Source organism: Accipiter gentilis, chromosome 12 (genome assembly GCF_929443795.1).
Source record: "Accipiter gentilis chromosome 12, bAccGen1.1, whole genome shotgun sequence".
Lineage (NCBI taxonomy): Eukaryota > Metazoa > Chordata > Aves > Accipitriformes > Accipitridae > Astur > Astur gentilis.
Window position 1 is genome coordinate 26,792,683 of NC_064891.1, and position 20,026 is coordinate 26,812,708.

The 20,026-nt window shown below is 42.6% G+C and overlaps 1 protein-coding gene across 2 annotated transcripts in view; it reads right to left on the bottom strand.

The window, feature by feature from the left end:
- PRKG2 (protein kinase cGMP-dependent 2) overlaps positions 1-18,829 on the bottom strand; it is a 36,392-nt gene extending 17,563 nt beyond the window's left edge. For both annotated transcript variants that reach the window (XM_049815255.1, XM_049815254.1), the window contains exons 1-4: positions 18,742-18,829; positions 14,691-15,215; positions 4,477-4,643; positions 2,638-2,751 (exon numbers count right to left, since the gene is read on the bottom strand). In XM_049815255.1, coding sequence (XP_049671212.1) covers positions 2,638-2,751; positions 4,477-4,643; positions 14,691-15,202 — 793 coding nt within the window. In that variant the 5' untranslated portion in view covers positions 15,203-15,215; positions 18,742-18,829. The remainder of the gene's footprint in view (positions 1-2,637; positions 2,752-4,476; positions 4,644-14,690; positions 15,216-18,741) is intronic.
- Between the last annotated feature and the right edge of the window lie 1,197 nt (positions 18,830-20,026).

The following is a 20,026-nucleotide window of genomic DNA, read 5'->3' on the forward strand; positions in this document are numbered from 1 at the left end:
GATTTCTAAATGGTCCCTCCACAGAGCACTTTCCATGCAACTCCACAGGCTGAGTAACCTTGAAAACCTAGCTATTTACTATGAGCACAAACAGGCCTGAATGCTTATGAAGATCTACTCCTAATCATAGACAGTCATTGCACTCAAAAGCTGCAATGTAATCTGCAAAGGAACTGATTTGAAAGAAACAAAAACTTGGCTGAAGTTTTTCAAAATTTATGAGGTATGTTGAATACTATGGTTTGGATCCATCTCTAATTCAGATTACACGCAAAGGTTTGTAAGATATGCAATAAAATAGAAATAACAGAGGTCAAGAAATACATTTTATTTCAATTAATCCTGTCATCCTCACACAGTTTTCTTCCAATGTAGCCATTTTATAAGGGAATAAAGGGTAATCAAAACATTAATTATCTTCCGAAAGGTAATCAAAATATTAATACAGTAAGCATGCATAAGATCCAGCATCAAAGATGCAAACCACCAAGTGGCCTCTGTGTGCAATCATTGACACAACAGAACACATTGAATTTTTGGGTTTTTTTTAAGCAAAATAAGGTGATTCTATTTAATTTAATCTCTTCTTTTAAAAAATGCTACACCATATTCAGCAGTTTTCCTTCTGTCATAAGAAGGAACAAAACTGTTTTCTCTGGGATAAAAGAAAGCTACAGAAAAAATTACAGCAATTGATTTCCTCAATTTATCAAAACCAGAATAATTTTTACAGGAAAGAAAAATGCCAGGTATAAAATGATACCCAGTCATTGTTCTTTGTACTTAACTCTGATATACACATATGTTCTTAACTGCCATTTATCAAAACAGCTCAAAAATATTTTGGATACTGGAAAGGAGAGCAAAGGTATTGCTTTGGTTTTGTTTTTCTCTTGAATAAGATCTTTCAGTTTACTTTGCATGAAGAAACTATGGCAAGTATCCAAGCTATCACAAATGCATTTCCTGTATCTTGCACCTTAAGTAAATAAAGCAATTATATAGCTAGGAAAAAAGCCTGTAATCTCAAAAATGAGACAGAAAAAGAGAAATTCAGAAACATGAGTAAATCATATTCTCAGTTTCAAATACAGTTACTGAATGTAAAGATGTTGCTGGGTAGCAGCAGCCGTTGAAATGCTGTCTGGCTGAAGTCCTTCACTTGTCAGTTTTCAAAGGCTGCAGGTAAAGGATGTCACTAGATCCAGCATCAAAAAAATGTTTTCAGATATGTATTTACTAGTCATGCTCAGTTATGGCATTGTACTGCTCTTCCTCCACAACAAGAAAGCTACTGGGGAGGGGCAGGTTTCTGCAGTGATTTTAAGTATTCAAACACCCATTCTTGTCCGTAATTGGACAACTCTTGTCCTACCTCAAAACCAATTAATGTTAAATTCTAAAGCAGCATGACATCTTACTATGCAGAAACACTACTCTATAATGCTAATACTACACAGCAGGCAAAAAAGAAAAATAGGGAACATATTAAAGTAGAACAGCATGCTAGTAAGAAAAATAATCACATTATTGATGCTGTTCTGTTTATCAGGCAGCAACAAAAACAGATTACAAGTAATAACTTCCATCTGCATAGCCAGCAATGATTAAGTGCTTCAACTGGGTGCAGGAAGAAAGACCAGAAGCTTTTAAAGCAAACAACTTCTTGTTTTATTCCATTTGCTCCTTTTTAAGTCAACATGAACTCTTCATACTTACTGGTGGTCCAAAGTTCCTGCAGATTTAGACAAGAACAGAACTTAGCCTTCAAACACAAGTAATATTTATGGAATGGTGGAAAGTGGAAAAGTGATGAATTTAATCATATTTGGTCACTTACTGGTCTGTCAGAGAATGATTATGGCAGGTTAGAAAAGGAATCAAGGGGTACTTAACAGATGAATATCCAGTCTTATGCAGGAAGAGGGATATTTGTATCAGAGCAACACTTAACAACTCCATCCTGCTCAGCCAGTAAACACAAAGCAAGAGCCAGTATTTGCCTCAGGGAAGCAGCACATCTCACCTAGAAGTTTCCTCTCTCTGACTACCACATTTGAGATCAAACTCAAATCTTCTCCCAAGTGCCAGCCACAAATGCCAGGTGCAAATGGACCTTGGCAAGACTCAGTAACTTAATGATACAGAACTAAAAGAAGTACAAAAGCAACTAATTCCTACATAATATTTTATTTCCTCTTGAATTACACTTTATCTGCTGTATTAAAAATGCCATGGTTCTAATATCTTTTCAAACTTAGTGTAATTTCAGCCTCAGGGTTGCTTTTGACACAAGAACGTAAGAGCCAAAGACCATTGCTGCTACTAAATTGTTCAACATTAAAACATAATCTTTCTGTAGCAGTTAGTTTGGTACAGATCTGGCTAACCAGTGTACTTTAGAGATGCCTATTTATCAAAGGTCATGCTAGAGATGGAATTATATTCATAGCATAGTATTATTAGAGTTCCCCAGCAGAAAGAACTCAAGGAAAGAAACATGAGCTTACTGTAGATAATCAGGACATGCAAATATCTATTAAATGAAAACTTCAAGGAAACCTGGATATAACAGGGACCTCACAAAAGTACATAGTTTTCATTTTGAGCAACATTGTTATAATAAACCTCAGGTACCTTTCACAGAGGCTGTCCGTGTGCAGTTGTATAAAATGGCTAGTTCACCAAATGTCGTCCACACAGGTATTGAGGAGAGTAGTTTATTCTGCTGAAATACTTCCAGACTGCCCTCTGTCAAAAATCATCAGGATAATAGGTATTAAAACTGAGCTCAACTGAACAGAGTGAAGGGTAAACAAATCAATATATTTCTGGCTTCGCCACTCCCTGGAACATAGGAATGGGAGCAACAATGCAAACAGTGCTTTGAAACACATGTACAAACCAGTAGAGATATTTTTTTAAAAAAATGTATTGCTAATTTACAAATCTGCTCTGGAAGGGAGGGAAAGCTGAAATAAACTTTTCAACACTAAAAAGGCCATGGAAAAGGGTCATTCTAAATCCTGACAGGATAAATCTTTGCTACAACAAACCAATCAGTACCAGTTCAGATAGCCTAGTGTGGTGTAGACAAACAAGTCTTAAAATAGTGATCACAGGATAAATTACTCATGAGGTTTTTCTGTTCATACACATGTATGTGTATATATGTACAGAATGAAAAGGAGAGGGCAGAAAAATAAAAAGCACATTAAATCTTCCTTTAAGAAATTATCCTTGAGCCTTACTACAAACCTAGCAAAAGACAAAGAAAGTCTGAATTTCTTCATAGGTTATGTCTCAAAAAAACCTTCCCTTAAACTTCTTCTTAAAGGTCAGTCCTCTTCTCTCCAAGACACACACTGACTCCTCAAAAAAGGTCTAATGTGTCAGAAAAATTTCCAGTTGCACAATTTCTTCCTCATATTTCATCTGTTTTTCAAAATGTTATCATTTTATCTAGAAAAATATGACTACCCCATTACAAATCCTACCTCCTTTCTCCCTGCACCATCTGTGTTATCCTAACACAACTACCATCAATTTTTCAAGCTAACCCATCCATATGAAGCCAGAAGACAGAATACACGCTTGCCAACATATACCAGTATGTTCCTGGCTTGAATATTCCTGCCTCAACAGAACATACTCCTTGCAGCATGAACTCTAATTCATATGAGCCTCTGGGCCTTCTAGTGGTTCAGAATTGATACAGTATGCAAAATAATCACAAATACTGATTTATTTTTTTTTTTAATGGTGCGATGATGAGAGTATTGACACTAGGAGGAACTTTCAGGTGTTAAACTTGGGCTCCACCATGGCTGATCTGTAATTTGAGATTTGAGTATGCACACAATAGCAGTCAGCACAGATGACTGCAGTGAGATTACTTCAGACCTGTTGGCATTACTTTAGGGAAGTCTTCTTATCCTAAAGTTTGGTTTTTGTTCTGTGGTTTGGTTGGGTTTTGTTATTTTTTTCCCAGAAAAAACAAGCAGCTGTTTTCTTAAAAAAAAATAATCAAGCTTTGAGAACAGTAAACTCGGACCTCATCTCTCAATTTCCCATACACAGAAAACTGGTATAAGCTCTCATGAATGTTGAAAAGTAAGTTTATTTCAGAAGTTGCCTCACCATTGAGCAGTTTTCTGTATTTTAAATTATACCTGCTCTTCTTTTGGAAAAGAAAGTGTTGGCTGTACCTACAACAGAAAGGATTTGCTGGCCTCTAGGCTTTCAGAAATGAAAGAGGTCATGAAATAGCATTAAATCAAGGTTCAAGTTTCTAAGGTGCTTTTTGTTACTCCCACTCTGTTTCATAAAACTCACAGGTAAAACTTGCATTGCCCTCAGCAGACTAGCATAAATGATTTGAGAGCACAAACATAATCATTGCGGTTCCCGGCAAAGCCTTCTGAATTACTTTCCTGTTTCTTGCACTTGTGCATTGTATGAGTAAGCAGTATTCACCTTTGAGCACAAAAATGTGATTGCCCAGCTCTCCCTGTCTGATGACGTAGCTCCCTTGCTGGAAAGTCCTTTCATACATACATTCCACCATATCTCGGAGCTGGTGAGGCTCCAGTCTCTTCAAGAACTGATTTTTGTTCAGGGCATCCGTGATAAGCTTCTTCTCACTGGTTTCAAACAAAAACCCCAAAGTTTAAAAGATCCAGAATGGTTGGGGTATATTATTCACCAGGCATTCATTCCTCTCAAGGTGTTTCCTTTCATTTATAACACTCACATTGTTACAATACAAAAACCAGTTTTTTACTTACAAGTTAAAATTGTAACTGTAAGGAATTGTGTTGGGTACAATGAATCATGATAGCTATAACCATGGAAACCTCATATATTTTCTATCGAATTTTCTGTTTAAGAACTAACATTATGATTGAAACAATAGACAAAAGTGTATCCAGGGGACTAGTTCATATAGGTAATTACAAAAGTGTAGTTAAGTGATTAACTAGTTCATAAGTTTTGCAGTTCTTTGCTCTTATGACTAGATGTTCCTGTATGCTAGATGAGAGCACTGTTGAAATGGACCACATGTGACTGAAATTGCATTAAGCTTCAAGTTCAAAGAACAACAACTTCAAGGACAGCCAACAGAATCTCAAATTGGCCAGTGGTCATAAAAGCAGCCCTTTGACTCAAATGAATTCATCATTGCGCATGATCGGATGTAGGCAGTACTATGATAATAACTAATAATAATTTTTATGCATATATATTAATCTGATTAATATATAATTATTACTCCATATAACCTGTTTGTGCTGAAGCTGTGGCATGCACATTAGGTGGAATTATCCCCTGTGCATCCAGTGCTGCAATAAACAAAGTGCCTGCTTCTTAACATCACATTGGTGTTAAGGAGTTTTATTCCGGATTTCAGTAACAACATGACCAGTACCACTGACAAATGTTACAATCCTTGCAATTAATATGCGTTCCATTAGCTGTGTGACCCCAGCTCCTCCTGTGTGACCCCGCCTGCAGAAAGCATCAAGTTAGACGTAAAAAGGCTCCAGTAGAAGACATGCTCCCCAGAAAGTTTTGCACTGTTTCTCACCATATTCTTTCCTCATTGCACGACTAAGGTATATAGCCTTGCTTATCTGAAGGAAAGAAATGTGCAAGTTATGTCTTCAAGTTATGCCTGTACAGGAATGGCAACTTGTTAAAAAATCAGGTCCACTTTTCTAACATTCTCATACATTTTTTCTAACTGATGATAGTAGTAAGGTTAAAGTCAACACTGATGGTACTAATGATGTACTTTAGGAGTGATGTACTTAAGAAGACCACAAAGGTCTTGTGAAATAAGATCTCCTCTGTATACACAAGGCATGCCTTGGTAACAACTGTGCCCCAGAAGAAGAACTAAAAGACTGATAAGAAGGAAACATCCTACCCCAGGAGGCACTAAAAGTCGAATAATTGCTGACAGCCATGAAGTCGGGAAAGATCTCCAGTAACTGGGGGAAAGGTAAAGGCGGCAGGGGGAGATCACGACCACCGACTCAATTCAAGACCAAAAAGTCTTACTCCCCCCACTCACCTTGAGCATGCGCTGCAGAATAAAAGAACACTGTACCTTTAGTTCGAAGCCGGGAAAACTAGCCCAATAGAAACTGTGGTAGATAAGCAACTACCAGTAATAGTTTTGGGGAAGAACTTTGGAAACTAAATATATAAAACTAAACTGTATAAATTGCTTGCCTGTTTAGGTATGAGGTGTGGTAGCTTTCTGGTTTACCACCTAGCCCCCACCTTTGTGCAAACGTGACCTGGAATAAAATATTTCTGCTCTGTGTGTATATTGGCATTTCACACACTGGGTGAACGACCCTACTTTCGAGACAACATAGCTACTAAACAAACTTATGATCAGGACATGATCACAAGGTCAGCTTGCAAAGTACCCGTTGAATTATGTGAATCCCATAATTCACAAAATAAGACCAGGATCCAGGAGAGGTGTGTGTGGAGGTGGAGGGTTAGTACTGATCCCTCCCACACTGCTCTTTGCCCTCCACCCACCCCCCTGCAAAACTCTTCCTACTTCTGCTGTGCCCACTTCCTTTGCAGACAACAACAAACAGCACAAATGCTCCTACCCGAGTAAAAATCTGTCATAGTCTGCTCATGTGGGATGCCAAATACACTCTGTCTCTTTAAGAATGACCAGACATGAGACAATCTTTCCAAAGCAGGCCCTTTCCTCTACTGCTTTTAGGAATTTTTAGGGTATAATCAGGAGTAAAAATATAACACAAGGGCTTGTGGAGATAGGTATGCAGCCATTAACGCTGACCTCTTTGCATTCTGAAATTCAGCATTCAGGGAAATAAACTTATATTATATCACACTTCGGTGATGCTACAGCAAACTGCACCTATCCCGAGTTGTTTTGTTAAAAAAAGTCTTCGGAAAAGCTTCAGTGTATCGTAAAAGTCAGACAAAAGGCATGTAAAGTAGGGACATCAGTGATCAAGGACTAGCCTTAACTGCCCCTATCAGCCTCACTTGGGACCACAACCCATGCATGCATCCTCTGCTCATTGGCCTCCATACCCTATTTAAGCTCAGGTCTGGGCATTCAATTCTTGCCTGAGCTATGTTATGGAAATAATGGATTTTGGTTTTGTCTTCTGGATGGGTATTGGCCCAATATTTTAATATTTAACTTTATTTCTGTCTCTTGGTTAGGGCTTGCATCTGATTGATCTCTTCTTCTGTGGGACTCCTGGTGGACGCTGTTATCACCACCCTGCTCTGCCTACCCTGTCCAGACCTTGTGGGGTGGTGCTCTGGTCAGTGAGCACATTGTCTGTGCTGTAGTCACCCCCAGTTCACTTACTCTTGTGGAACAGCCCTGTTCTTGCTGCTCACTGAGACACAGCCTCTGCATCATTTCCTGCAGTAGTAAACACATATAAATGGGTGAATTGTAAAGACAAGAACAGTCTATTTGAGCTGCTGGTGGAAGAGCCCAGTGGTTGGATTTTAAGAAGAAAATGTGGAAAAATCAACAGTCGATGAATCACTAATACTGACTAACCAACCGAGACAAAGCTGGCTATACATATGTACTAGGCAATCTATGAGTTCTGATTGACTTGCATATGTCCTGGGTCAAGGGCTTCCTATAAAGCAGTGCCTTGAATCCATGCCAGAAATGAATGCAATTAAACAACTGCTGCATGGATGGAGCTTTTACAGACCTACTGAGTAGTTTTCCTTTACTGCTGAAGTGAAAGATAAATTCTGCCTTTAAGTCCCCATGTTCCTAATGTGCATGTGTAAGGAACCTGCATAACAAGAGGCATTTGAGGCCCACTCTTGCTTGTATTTATAAAACAATGCAAGATTATCATCAAAACTAGGTTATGTGGGAAAATCTCCTGAGGAAAATCCAAAAATGAACAGTCAGTTAAAGCAAATAAGTAGATTTACAATATTACCAGCCATATAATGACTGAAAATAAGTAAACTTAATGAGATAAGGCAAGAAAAGTAAAATCAATAGCTATGGTGAGGACTGTGTTTACAAACAGAGATCATAACTTAGCTTCTGCAGAAAGCAACAGGGTTATTAGAATATAAACTCTAACTTTGTTTTCTGCTACAAACAACCTTGCTTATCTCATTCACCCTGGCCTGCATCATGCATACAATACTGCAATAAAATACAGTAATGGCTCATAAACTGATACTTAAAATGAGCACTAAAGCTTCCAGAACTACAGAACAGAAGACTACGCTGTTTTCAGAAAGTGCAGTTGGCCACAGAGCGAAGGACACGTGAGTATCATAACCATGGCTCAGGCTCTTGAAGCAGTTGCTCGCTCACTTCATGGGGATCCAGCACAGTATGTAACATTTTTCTCTCCGTTGTTTTCCTCAGCTTCTCCTATACCCCCTCCACTCTTGAGAACTGCTGCTGGAAATAACTAGATGTCCTGAAAGGACAGAAGACATTTGAGCCCATATTTGTGCCTGTCACTGTCCTGATAAATACTACTAAAAGGCTAAAAAGGGAGTGCACAGCTCCACACAACTGTTCTGGTGTTGAGGTATTTCTTGGTCCCACTGCTAGTAGGACTTTTTTTCACTGGCTAGGGCCAGCTTTGCCATAGTGTCCTTCTCCAGTCTTTGCTCCCCTCCCTGTTGTTAGCTTTTGTGGAAATGTTTCCCCTCCCCCTTTCAATACATTCCCAGTCAACCCCTAGAAGTAGCACCTGACACTCTAAGAAGGGCTTTTGGTGAACAGGATTAGGAATTTATTCCCATCATAAAATAGATGTCATCCCAGGTACAAGGGTACAACATATATTTTTCAGAGCAATGCTTTCTCTTAATATACCTTCCTGCTACTAAAGAGAGATTTTTGGTTACCTGCTGGCCTTGACAGGTAAAAGACATCGATGTCAAGTGTCAAGATAGTTCTTCCCCAACCAATAACAGAACTGGGTCATGATCCTGAGCCCATAATGGGAAGAGACTTGATATAGGCAGCTTAAATGTTGCTAATGGTGATAGCATGCTCTGGAAGGACACAGAAAAATGGAGGACCAAGTCCTACAGATACTGAGACACCTAGATTCTGAACACTGCAAAGGATAAGAGATTAAAAAATATTCCATTTGAAAGACTGGAGAGATCTGCTGTCAAATACCATGTTCCAACTCTAAAATCTTCAGGTTTTAGTTAAATTTTCAATGCTCAAACTCCCATTAAGGAAAACCTCATATTTTTGGAAACTGAGATGGATCTATCCAACTAGCTCAAGAGATGAAATATATCCATGAGAAAACATCCACTCATACAGGATAGATCAAGAACTGTTGAAAGCTTCTAAAACTTTCATACTGAGATACTCCAAACAAAAGTATGGCACTTAAAACCCTACTAAATGAATAGCATAAAATTGTGACATTTATTTTACAAATGTTTCTAAAAGGGAATGCTAACACTCTGGACTCAATGCAAATATAGCATGGAGCTTCCCTTCCTTCTGAAACAGCTCCTTTCACAACTGTGTAGCAACACTGCAATTGTCTTTTGCAGAAGTGGGGCTGCATTAAGTCCTCTCTCTGTAAAGGGGAGGCAGCTACCTGTATCAATGACTCTAAACACTTCTATAGACACTGTTAGGCTAAAGGATCAGTATTTTTTAATTACAGTAGACAGAATTCTGTAGACAGTGAAGGTTAGACTTTGTCCTTACATGTATGCCAACTGTCTGAATTTGACCTACTACAGTATTTACAGCCCAGGTAAGGAAACAAAATGTTTGTACCTTCCAGTATTCGGTTGTCTTGATAGCAAGGTGATGCTGGCTTAAACAAGTGCATGTGTATTGCAGGCTTACCTAACTGAGAGGCATAGTAGTGCTCTGTCTAAAACAGTTTTGTAGTAGTTTTTTCACATCTGTTTGCTTCCAAAGTATTTGGAAGGTCAAATAATACTTTGGCCATTATCGCATCGAAAGATGTATCTGCCCCCACCCCAGAAGTCTGAGCAAGATTTTTCACTATAACTTGATTTGTTGGAGAAAGCATAAATTCTTCCTTCTGTGACTATAATGTATGTTGCTTTATAAAATACATTTTCTATAAGGGTAGTTTAAAAAAGCATTCTGTCCAGGTCTAAGAGTTGTCACAGAGCAGCATCTCATGTTAAGCTGGCTGTAGCAGGAAAAAAATGTTATCTTGCAAATGACAAATACTTCAGGTATGATTTTCAAGATTTTTAAAAATTGATTATGCCACAGGAATTGAGGTTTCATTAGTACCTTGCATATGTATTAACTCAAGTCACCCATACTTGCTGTACTGTAGTCCAAGATGTCTAGTCTTTCAAAGCCTAAGATATTTGAACAAAGTCACTTTGATCACTGCAAAACACATGATAAGTATCCATTAATAAGACAGATTTAAGTTTCAGAACCTTAGCCAAAGGTTCAAAGACATGAACTCTTGGAGATGGTCTAAACTGTATATAAAACCAAAACTAGTCTGACCCGTCTTTTACATGACTACTTAGGCTAAAAAGAACATTAACACAAAGCATCCCTAAAAAATTCCAACAACAACAAAAGACCACCTGCTGTAATGCCAGTAATACAAGATCATATTCCGCTACTTAACTGTCTTTCTGACAACTGGACCATGCTCTTGGACCTACATGTAAAACACAGCAAGACTGGCACTTTATTTCCTACCAAGAGCTAAAGCTGGAAAATGGTTAATTGCAGAAAATTAAGTTTAGTAACACTGGGTAAAATATGAAGTTGAAGATAAGTTTAATATTGAAAGCAATTAAATTTTTAATGTCTGGAATGATCTACTGAATATTTAGGATACCCTTGAAGTCACTTTTTCTTAATTCCAGCCCCTCTGATGATTTAGGATTCAAGAGATCAACTGTAAGATGATGGAGGAAAGGATGGGTGAATGGAATGATCTGAGTTGGAAGGGACCTTAAAAGATCATCTAATACAATGCCCCAGCCATGGGCAGGGACATCTTTCACTACTAGATCAGGTTGCTCAATGCCCCATCCAACCTGACCTTTAACACTTCCAGGGATGGGGCATCCACAAATTCTCTGGGCAACCTGTTCCAGTGCCTCACCACCCTCATTGTAAAAAGGCTTCTTCCTTATATCCAAGCTAACCTACCCTCTTTCAGTTTAAAACTGTTGCCGCTGGTCCTCTAACTACAGGCCTTGGTAAAAAGTCTTTGTCTTTCTTGAAAGTCCTCTTTATATACTGAAAGACTGAAATAAGGTCTCCTCAGAGGCTTCTCTTCTCTAGGCTGACCGACCCCAACTCTCTCAGCCTTTCTTCATAGGAGAGGTATTCAAGCCCTCTGATGATTTTTGTGGCCCTCCTCTGGACCCCCTTTAACAGGTCCATGTCTTTCTTGTGCTGCAGGCACCAGAGCTGGACACAGTACTGCAAGTGGGTTCTCAAGAGTGGAGTACAGGGGGAGGATCACCTCCCTCGACCTGCTGGCCACTATTCTTTTTATGCAGCCCAGGATATGGTTGGCTTTCTGGGCTGCAAGCACACGTTGCTGCCTCAGGTTAAATTTAACATTCATGGGTATCCCCAAGTCCTTTACTGCAGGGCTGCTGCAAGATATGTTTTTCTTCAGTTATAATCCTGCCTCCCATGAAAGAAGTTTACATAAACTCTTTAGTCAATTGAAATCATACATTTATGTTAAATTAATATTCTAGTATTAAAAATTGAAGATTTGGTTGCAAGTCCAAAATTGGTTTTACTTAGTTTCGCACTGGAGCTTGAGGAGCAACTTCTTTTTTTGTGTAGAACATGAGGCAAACTCTCTAATGCTAATTTGCTCTGGCCAAGTTGGTACGCTTGCTAGCACTAGACAAGCAAACAAATGATGAGTTCTAGTTCCTTCTCAGATTACTTACTCTAAGGACAATAATTAACAGTCAAATCCAAGCTTAATGACCATCATGGAAGACAAGAATTTAAATGAAAATTCAAGAACGTGCAAGTACTAAAGAGAAGAAAACGAAGGTACAAACAGAACCATAGAAAAGCTGGAAATGGTGGGGAGGGGAGGAAGGTGTGCTCTTACCGCCAATGCAGTGCATACTTAAGCAGTCAGTTGTTTCCAGAGGAGTAAATATCAGAATAAATTTAAGAATGGTGTGCTCTAAATTGTTATGAATCTATGGGAGCCTTAGCAGTAACAATGACAATCTCTGAACCAGATTGTAAGAGATGAAAGGAGGGAAGAGAACTGATCCTTTATCCTGTTATGTTACACTAAATGTTTTTAGAAAGACAAGAAAACAGCTAAAAAGATAATGGTTTTAGAAGTGCTAAGCCACTGAATCAAGAAGGCAAATTTCTAGCTCTGTTTCTATCGCATGATCAGCATTACACGTGGATTACTTAAGCTGCAATATCTGTTTTTGTTCTGAAAGGCAAAGTCTGTGCTGCACTTAGCTAATCAACTAGCTCTTCTTGCTTCAATCCTCAGTGCTGTCACAATTCTGTCTCTGAAAGCCATGTGGCAGACTGCAGTACAAGGATCATACCAAGGAGAAAACAGGTAATTACAAATAGAACACTCCTAAACCAAACAATTACTTAAACTGCCCAGGTACTTGTGATAAAATGTTACTAGAGTTCCCTTACTCTGGAAAAACACTGCTAGCTGAAGATTTCAGCTCCTTATGGTGACTCAGGCAGCCTTTCTGGTTCATAAGACGGCCTCTAATGTGCAATGCTGGACATGATGGATGAGAAACCATGTCTGATGACTCTCAGGCCTACTCAAATGTGCCATGAATTCTTAACAAAACAATAAAGCTCCCCACAAATCTAAGGCACTTAAGCTGCTGGCTGAAGTCCACATAGATTCTGGCTACCACTATGTTAAAACAGATACTCAGATTGTGTCTACACTGCAAAGTAAAAGAGGGTCTAAGGTATGTTTAAGGATACCAGTCTGATACCTCTGTCCACATGATCAGCTGTGACCACAGATATTTCTGGCTCTTGCAGAGGCTAGAAGTATAATTGGATTCAAAGAGGAACAAGTAAAATTAGGATCCTACACCATGACTGACAGAATCTGGAGGGCAGGAGGAAGCTCCTAAGAGGATAATCGCACCGTACAAAACATTTCATTATATTTCGCACCAGACTGAGTTGAAACTGGGCTGACAAACTTTGTACACAGCTAAGAACCCATGTCGGTACTGCATTTGGGAGAGCTGAGCTGGGGCCACCTACTCCTTCCCAAGCCATCCATGCCATAGGACTAAGAATCTGAACACACGTGAAGGCATCCAGCCTTCTGCTTGTCAGTGCTCCAGAGTATAGCTTCTGCTGCAAGCACTAGGCAAACCTAGACCTGAGAAGAGGCTTAGGTTCTGCTTAGCTGGCAGTAAAGATAAATCCCAAAGAGACTATAAGAGTCTCCTCAACTAAAATACAAAGGCTACCCACCACTCTTCATCTGAAGTCTGTGGGACACACGTGATTCTTGGTCAAAGTTACACACAAACTCAACCAGCATCTAACTACCACAGTGACAAAGCCTATATAAAAGAGATGGCTACTTCAATCTTGATTTATCATGAGGAGAGGATATCATTGTCATAAAAATAATATCCTTTTAACACAAGTGTTGTGGTTTAAGCCCAGCCAGTATCAAAGCACCACGCAGCTGCTCGCTCACTTCCCTCCCTGCTCCCCGGCCACGGTGGGATGAGGTGAAAATACAAAGAAAAGCTCATGGGTTGAGATAAGGGCTGGGAGGGATCACTCCCCACTTATGGTCACGGGCAAAAGACAGGCTCAACTTGGGGAAGAAACAAAATTAATTTACTACAAATCAAATCAAAACAAGGATAATAAGAATTAAACCCAAACCTTAGAACATCTTTCCCTGACCCCACACTCCTTTGGGGCTCGACCCCACACTCCTTTGGGGCTCAACCCCACTCCCGGTTCTCTCCACCTCCTCCCCCCGGTGGCACAGGGGAACAGGGGATGGGGGTTGGGGTCAGCTCCCCACACCTTGTCTCTGCCGCTCCTTCCTCCTCAGGGGGAGGACTCCTCACTCCTCCCCTGCTCCAGCGTGGGGTCCCTCCCACGGGAGACAGTCCTTCACGAACTTCTCCAACATCAGTCCTTTCTGCAGGCTGCAGTTCTCCACAAAATTCCCAGGCGTGGGTCCTTTCCGCAGGCCGATCTTCAGTCACACACTGCTCCAGCACAGGCTTTCCCTTGGAGTCATGGCCATTCTCGGGGCATCTGCTCCCCCGCTCCCCTCCATGGGCTGGGGGGACACAACCTGCCGTCTCACCACGGGCTGCAGGGGCATCCCCTCCTCCCCCTCCTTCTGCACTGACCTTGGGGTCTGCAGAGGGGTTCCTCTCAGATTCCAATCCCCCTACTCACTGCAGGTTCCCCTTCTTAAATCTGTTCTCCCAGAGGCGCTACCACCGTCACTGATTGGGTCGGCCTGGGCAAGAGGTGGGTCCGACTTGGAGCCGGGGAAGCTTCTAGCAGCTTCTCACAGGAGCCACCCCTGCGGCCCCTCCACTGCTACCAAAAAAACCCAGCACACAAACCCATAACACACAAGCATATAATCCCCCTGAAACGAGCTCACCTGGAATCCTTTCGTACTCTTGCTTTTTCAAAAGAAAACATAGCTTGCCTGTCCAGACCATACAGCCATGTTGTTGGCTCTGCAGATACACCTTCCTTTGCTCCTCTCCTCCTATCAGCAGAGACTTGAATCCTTGAAGCCACTTTAAATGGAGAAGGCTGAAGAGAGTGCTCTCCTTGACTGCTAACAACATCCTGCAGCTTGTTCAACTGTATACACTTGCTCTGAAGTTCCTTGGTGAGTTCTTCTATGACCTTAGTCTGCACAGCCAGCTGCTCCTGAAGCTCAGCAACACGACTTTGACCCTCTTGTAACTTTTGATTTTTCCTCTTCAGCTCCTTTTCCAGTTCAAGCACCCTGCTGCAAAGAACATCAGCTTGCCCATTGATCACATTGATGCCTGGACCTGGGTCCTTCAAAAACTTATGGTTGCTAGCACAGCCAATAGAGAGGTTTGCTACATGTCTATCCGGCCGCCTCAGATGTTTGGGTTTCACTGATCCATTCCCCATTTTGTCCAGATACCTAGGTGAGAAAATAAATTTGCAGTTTTATTTCATTCCCCTACAAGAAGAAAAAAAAATGAATTCATGGAATGGTAAGTAAAGAATTTAGTAATTAACGGGCAGCTGAATTTCAGATATACAACTATAGTAAACATAGTCAATTTCTTTCATCCTTTCCAGTCCTGAAAGTCAGAGGAGTAAAGGGGTAGGTAGGTTGGTGGATAGAAAGGGGATAGTAAAGGGGTAGGTAGGTAGGTTGGTGGATACAAAGCAAAAGGTCTGATGCCTACCACTTCTTTTTTGTGAGTTGAAGAAGAGATGTGTAAGCTCCTATCAGCCTAACAAAGACAAAACAAACAGCAGGAAGGAGAAAAGCTTGGCGCTCTACTGGTGAAGCAAGAAAATTGTTAGAAACAAAAAAAAAGTTGGGTCACTTCCCTGTTGAGGAATAATTATTGAGTACACAGACTAATTTAACCAGTGGGTGCATATCTGCCTGGCATAAAAGATACGCGATTATTAAGCATATGTGTTAATAATAATTTAAAAAAAAACACTTTAAGGGTTATGACTGTAAAAGAACAGTCATACTGATCAGAACAGGGGTCTGGCTAGCTTGCAAACTGTCTCCAACCATGGCCATAAGGAGAAGCCCAGGAAAGGGTATCAACAGGATGAACAAATGGGCTGCTTGACTGAAATACTGTCTGAAATGTCATATTTCCTGAGCCTGATATGCTTTATTTAATCCTCAGTGGGTCTCTAATCCTAGTACTTGTCTCATCCCTTCTAACCCCTGTAAGCTTCATATCTGCAGACCCTGGCAGGACCCTAGCAAGGAGTTGCACGGGTCTCCTTCTTGCATGAAGAACTACCTCCTTTGTTTGTTTCTTCCAGTACAAAACCAGGGATATCATAGTTAGGAAAAGCCAGTTTCAGAAAGGCTTATCTCTATTAACCTTTTCTATGCTGTTTTTTAAATTTCCGTCCTACCTCTCTGCCTGAATGTAAGCCTGAATTATTTCCCAGAATGACAACTACTAGCTTACTCAGTCCTTTCTCATACAGACATAACTCCAAAAGTTTGACCAACCTTGCTATCTTTTGCTGATGACAAATTCAGGGCAGCCCGGATTTAGACCTGATTTATTTGTACAAAGAGCAGGCACCTGGCGCTGTTTGTGCAGCTCTCTTAATCGTTTAAAACTGGCTTACGTTTATTTGTTAGTGTAACAGCAGCTACTGCTGTCAATTACCTTTTACGGTGAATTACCCCTTTCCATTGTCTAATCATGAAAAGTGATCAGGAAAAAAAAAAGAGCTTGGACTCCTGTCAGAACGCCTATGCTCCAAGCACTTGCTGTAACTAGCAGCCTTCAGTAGATTTGCAGTGACCCACCTTCTTCCCTGGACACTGTCTTTGGCATATTGTATTGTATCATTTTAAGAGGAGCGAGGAAGAAGTGCCTGCTGCTTAGGTCACACTGTATTAAATGCAAAAGTTGAGGGGGGAAAAACTAACATGTTGCTTTTGGGAGTCTAGCGTTCAACAATCACTAACCCACTGTACCGCAGAACTAGTCTTGGGGAGCAATGCCTGCCTATAAATCCCATCTGTGAGCCACAACAGTGCCAGGTCACAGTTTGGTTTAGTTCAAGCCTAAGGAGGCTTCCACCACAAGAGAAGGAACGACCTCTGTGTCTTAGCACCACATAGAGCTTTTCCCAAAACCCTTGCTCAGGCTCTTCAGGAATCTTGCTCAATTTTAACCTGCTATTGCACAAGACCACAGCACAGGAAATACCTGCCTCAGATGAAACAGAAAATTGTTTCCTTGGGCTCTGATTTTTGCCTCACCAATAAGCTATTTTAATAAGTTATATAAAAGTACTGGTGCACTAAGCAGGCAATCATGCTGCTATTGTGATCGGTCATCAGTAGGCCCAAAGCAGCTGTTGGTCTGCCTCATGAATGAAGTACAACTTTTTCAGGTTGAATCCCAAGTGATGTAGCTTAAGCTAATCTCTTTTACCATTTCATTGGAACCAGGAAAGAACATGCCCCTGACAAGGTACACCAATCAGACAACAATAAATAAATTGGGAAGCTTCAGCAATTTGCTTTTACTGGGTAGTATAACCATACTTTTAACAGATGCACAATTCTGTTCTGGTTTGCAGCCTTCAGTGGGTTAGAATTTAAATACTTGACAAGGTAGCTCACATTGCAAACCTAGTTTTCCTTGAAACGGTCTTGCTTATTGTGACTTTGCATAATATTTTTCTTTTGCCCCAATTTCCTGGATGCATTTTGACAGCTGGTGCTTCAGCTCGATAACAGGGTAGTATGTCAGAAATAAAGGTAAATCTGTAGATTTACACAAATTGCACATCAAGGTACCAAATCAAATAACTCTGAAGAAGGACCTATGTGTCACTGCATATGGCTTAACCAAAGATCTTAGCTCAGCATGCAACCATATTTAAAAGAAAAACCCAAACAACAAACCAACAACCAACCTAAACTAAATGTTACAACATCTAGAGTAAAAATGGAGATTACAGGACGTCATCACACACAAATATGGGGGCAGCCTCTGCTATTAAATGCAGTGGCAGTCACCACATTTCAAAAAAAAAAGGGTATCAGACATTTTGCAATGACCTTTACAAAAGGGCAGGGTGACCGCCCCAAGGCACGGAAAAACCTGTTTAGATGGCATCCAGAAAAGGAACAGGTTTACTGTATGAAGAGATGACGATCAAAGTTCATAATACAACTGCACCGGAGTGAAAACATCGTGAACGTCTGTCTTCCTGTTGTACATGCACAACTAATTGCCAGTGCACAGTGGAACAAGCAGTCGGATCTGACAGCTCCCCGTTTCCGCACGGTGCCCGTTATTGGCAACTAGTATAGGAAACTCACAGCCCAGTATGTAGCAGGACTCAAGAAAAGACTGATCGGTAATTCAGCCTTACAGTAGTTAATTCTAACAGAATACTTAAAACCTTACGCCTCCCAGGTTTGGCCAACCTTCACCCGTAAGTAGGAAGACAAAAAGCAGAAAGAGAGCACGCTCTGTGTTCCCCGCAGGGCACCTCACACGCTTTTTTTCGAGGGGTCTGCCACTAGCCGAGACGCAGCCAGGAACCGGGCGGACCCAAAACCCACCCAGGCCAGAAGGGGATGCCCGGGCTCCCCACCCGGCGCGGGCCGCTCAAGGCATTCACCGCAAGTGGGCGCCGGGTGCCGGGGCTGCGCTCCCCAGAAACCGGCTCCGCCTCAGGGCCGCGGGGAGCCGGTACCGCCGGGCCAGCACCACCGCCGACGCGCCTTGCCCCGCCGGAGCCCGGCGTCGCTCCGGGGAGGCCGCAGCTCCTCCAGGCGCCCCAGCCGCCGCGGCGCCGTCCCGGCCTCCCCAGGTCCCCGCACGCACCCGCCGGCAGGGGCCGGCGCCTCGGTCCCGGTCCCGGTCCCGGTCCCGGTCCCGGTCCCGGTCCCGGTCCCGGTCCCGGTCCCGGTCCCGGGGGGCTGCCCTCACCTGCGCGCTCGGCTGGGCCCGGGGCCCCGAGACAGGACGGGGCCGGGCGGCGGCAGAGACGGTCGGATGCGCCCGCACTCAGCGCGGAGCCGGGGCGGGTGGAAACGCCGCTGCCCGCCTCGCTCGCTGCCGGTCACGGGCAGCCGGCAGGGGCGGCGAGGCGGAGGCGGGGGCGGCCGCGCCCGCTTCGTCCCTCCCTCGGCGGTACGGGGGCTGCGGGGGCGCTGGGCCGTCCCCCGCCCAGGGAAAGGCAGGGGCTTGCAGGGCTTGTGCAGCCTCGGCAGGGAGGCGGATGACCCCCGTCCCGGGAGGGCAGGGTCAGGAGCCGCAGGGACAAGCCGGGCTGCTCAGCCCATTCCACTTGGCAGAGAGGTAAAGGCAGGGCCCAGCTCGGGCCGTGCTGACAAGTGCTTGTCCTGCTTGCTTTCCCTTGCCCTTTGGAGAGGTCCTGGCGTGACCGTCGGGCACACGAGCTGAGCTGCAGCAGAGAGCCTGCAGCTCGTGTTCTCCGAAACTGACCCCCAGGCACCACTGCACAGCACTGCTGCAAGGCATCTTCTCCCGTCCCCAGGTCTGTCCTCACTCAGGCTCGAGCACCGTGGCGTGCCCCAGAACGGAGCGTTGCCTTTGTGTTCAACGCTGACTCTCGGTAGAGCACGGGTTTCGCAAGGGCCGTTCTCTCCTGGCACGTATCTTTATGGTGATTCAAAACAGCTGTCTTCAAATCAAGGATTGTTAGACCCAAACAGCCTGCCGGACCACGAGTGGAAGGATTTTACAACAGCCAAAAAGCTGCATGCGCAACTCTCCTACTCATGCTGTCAAGCAGACTTGGTCTAACCCCAACCCGTAGCCTCTAGGACACCAGCTCTCCAATTTTGTCCTCTGCACTTACCCTCTCCTTTTGAGACTGTCTTCACCTTAACCGCAAATTCTTTCTTGTCCCATTCACAAACTTAAAATTACTGATCAAAAGTGCCAGCACTGGAGGAGAAATACCAAACGTGATCTCTAAGTCTTTGCTGGTATCCCTCCCATGTGCAATTCCTGGCAGCCCCACTAGTGAAAAATGTTTACAAATGCATGTCTATTAAATACTCCAGGCAACTCCATCGCATGCACCAATGCCAGTTTGCCTACCTATAAATCCTCCTTCGGCTTCAACAGACCTCAGTGTTCAGCGTGGCTTCCACAATCGCTGCCCACAGCTGGGATGAAGCAGCTCACATAAACTGTAGCAGGACCAGACTGAGAATGGCTGTGCATTCTTTTACTTACCATGGAG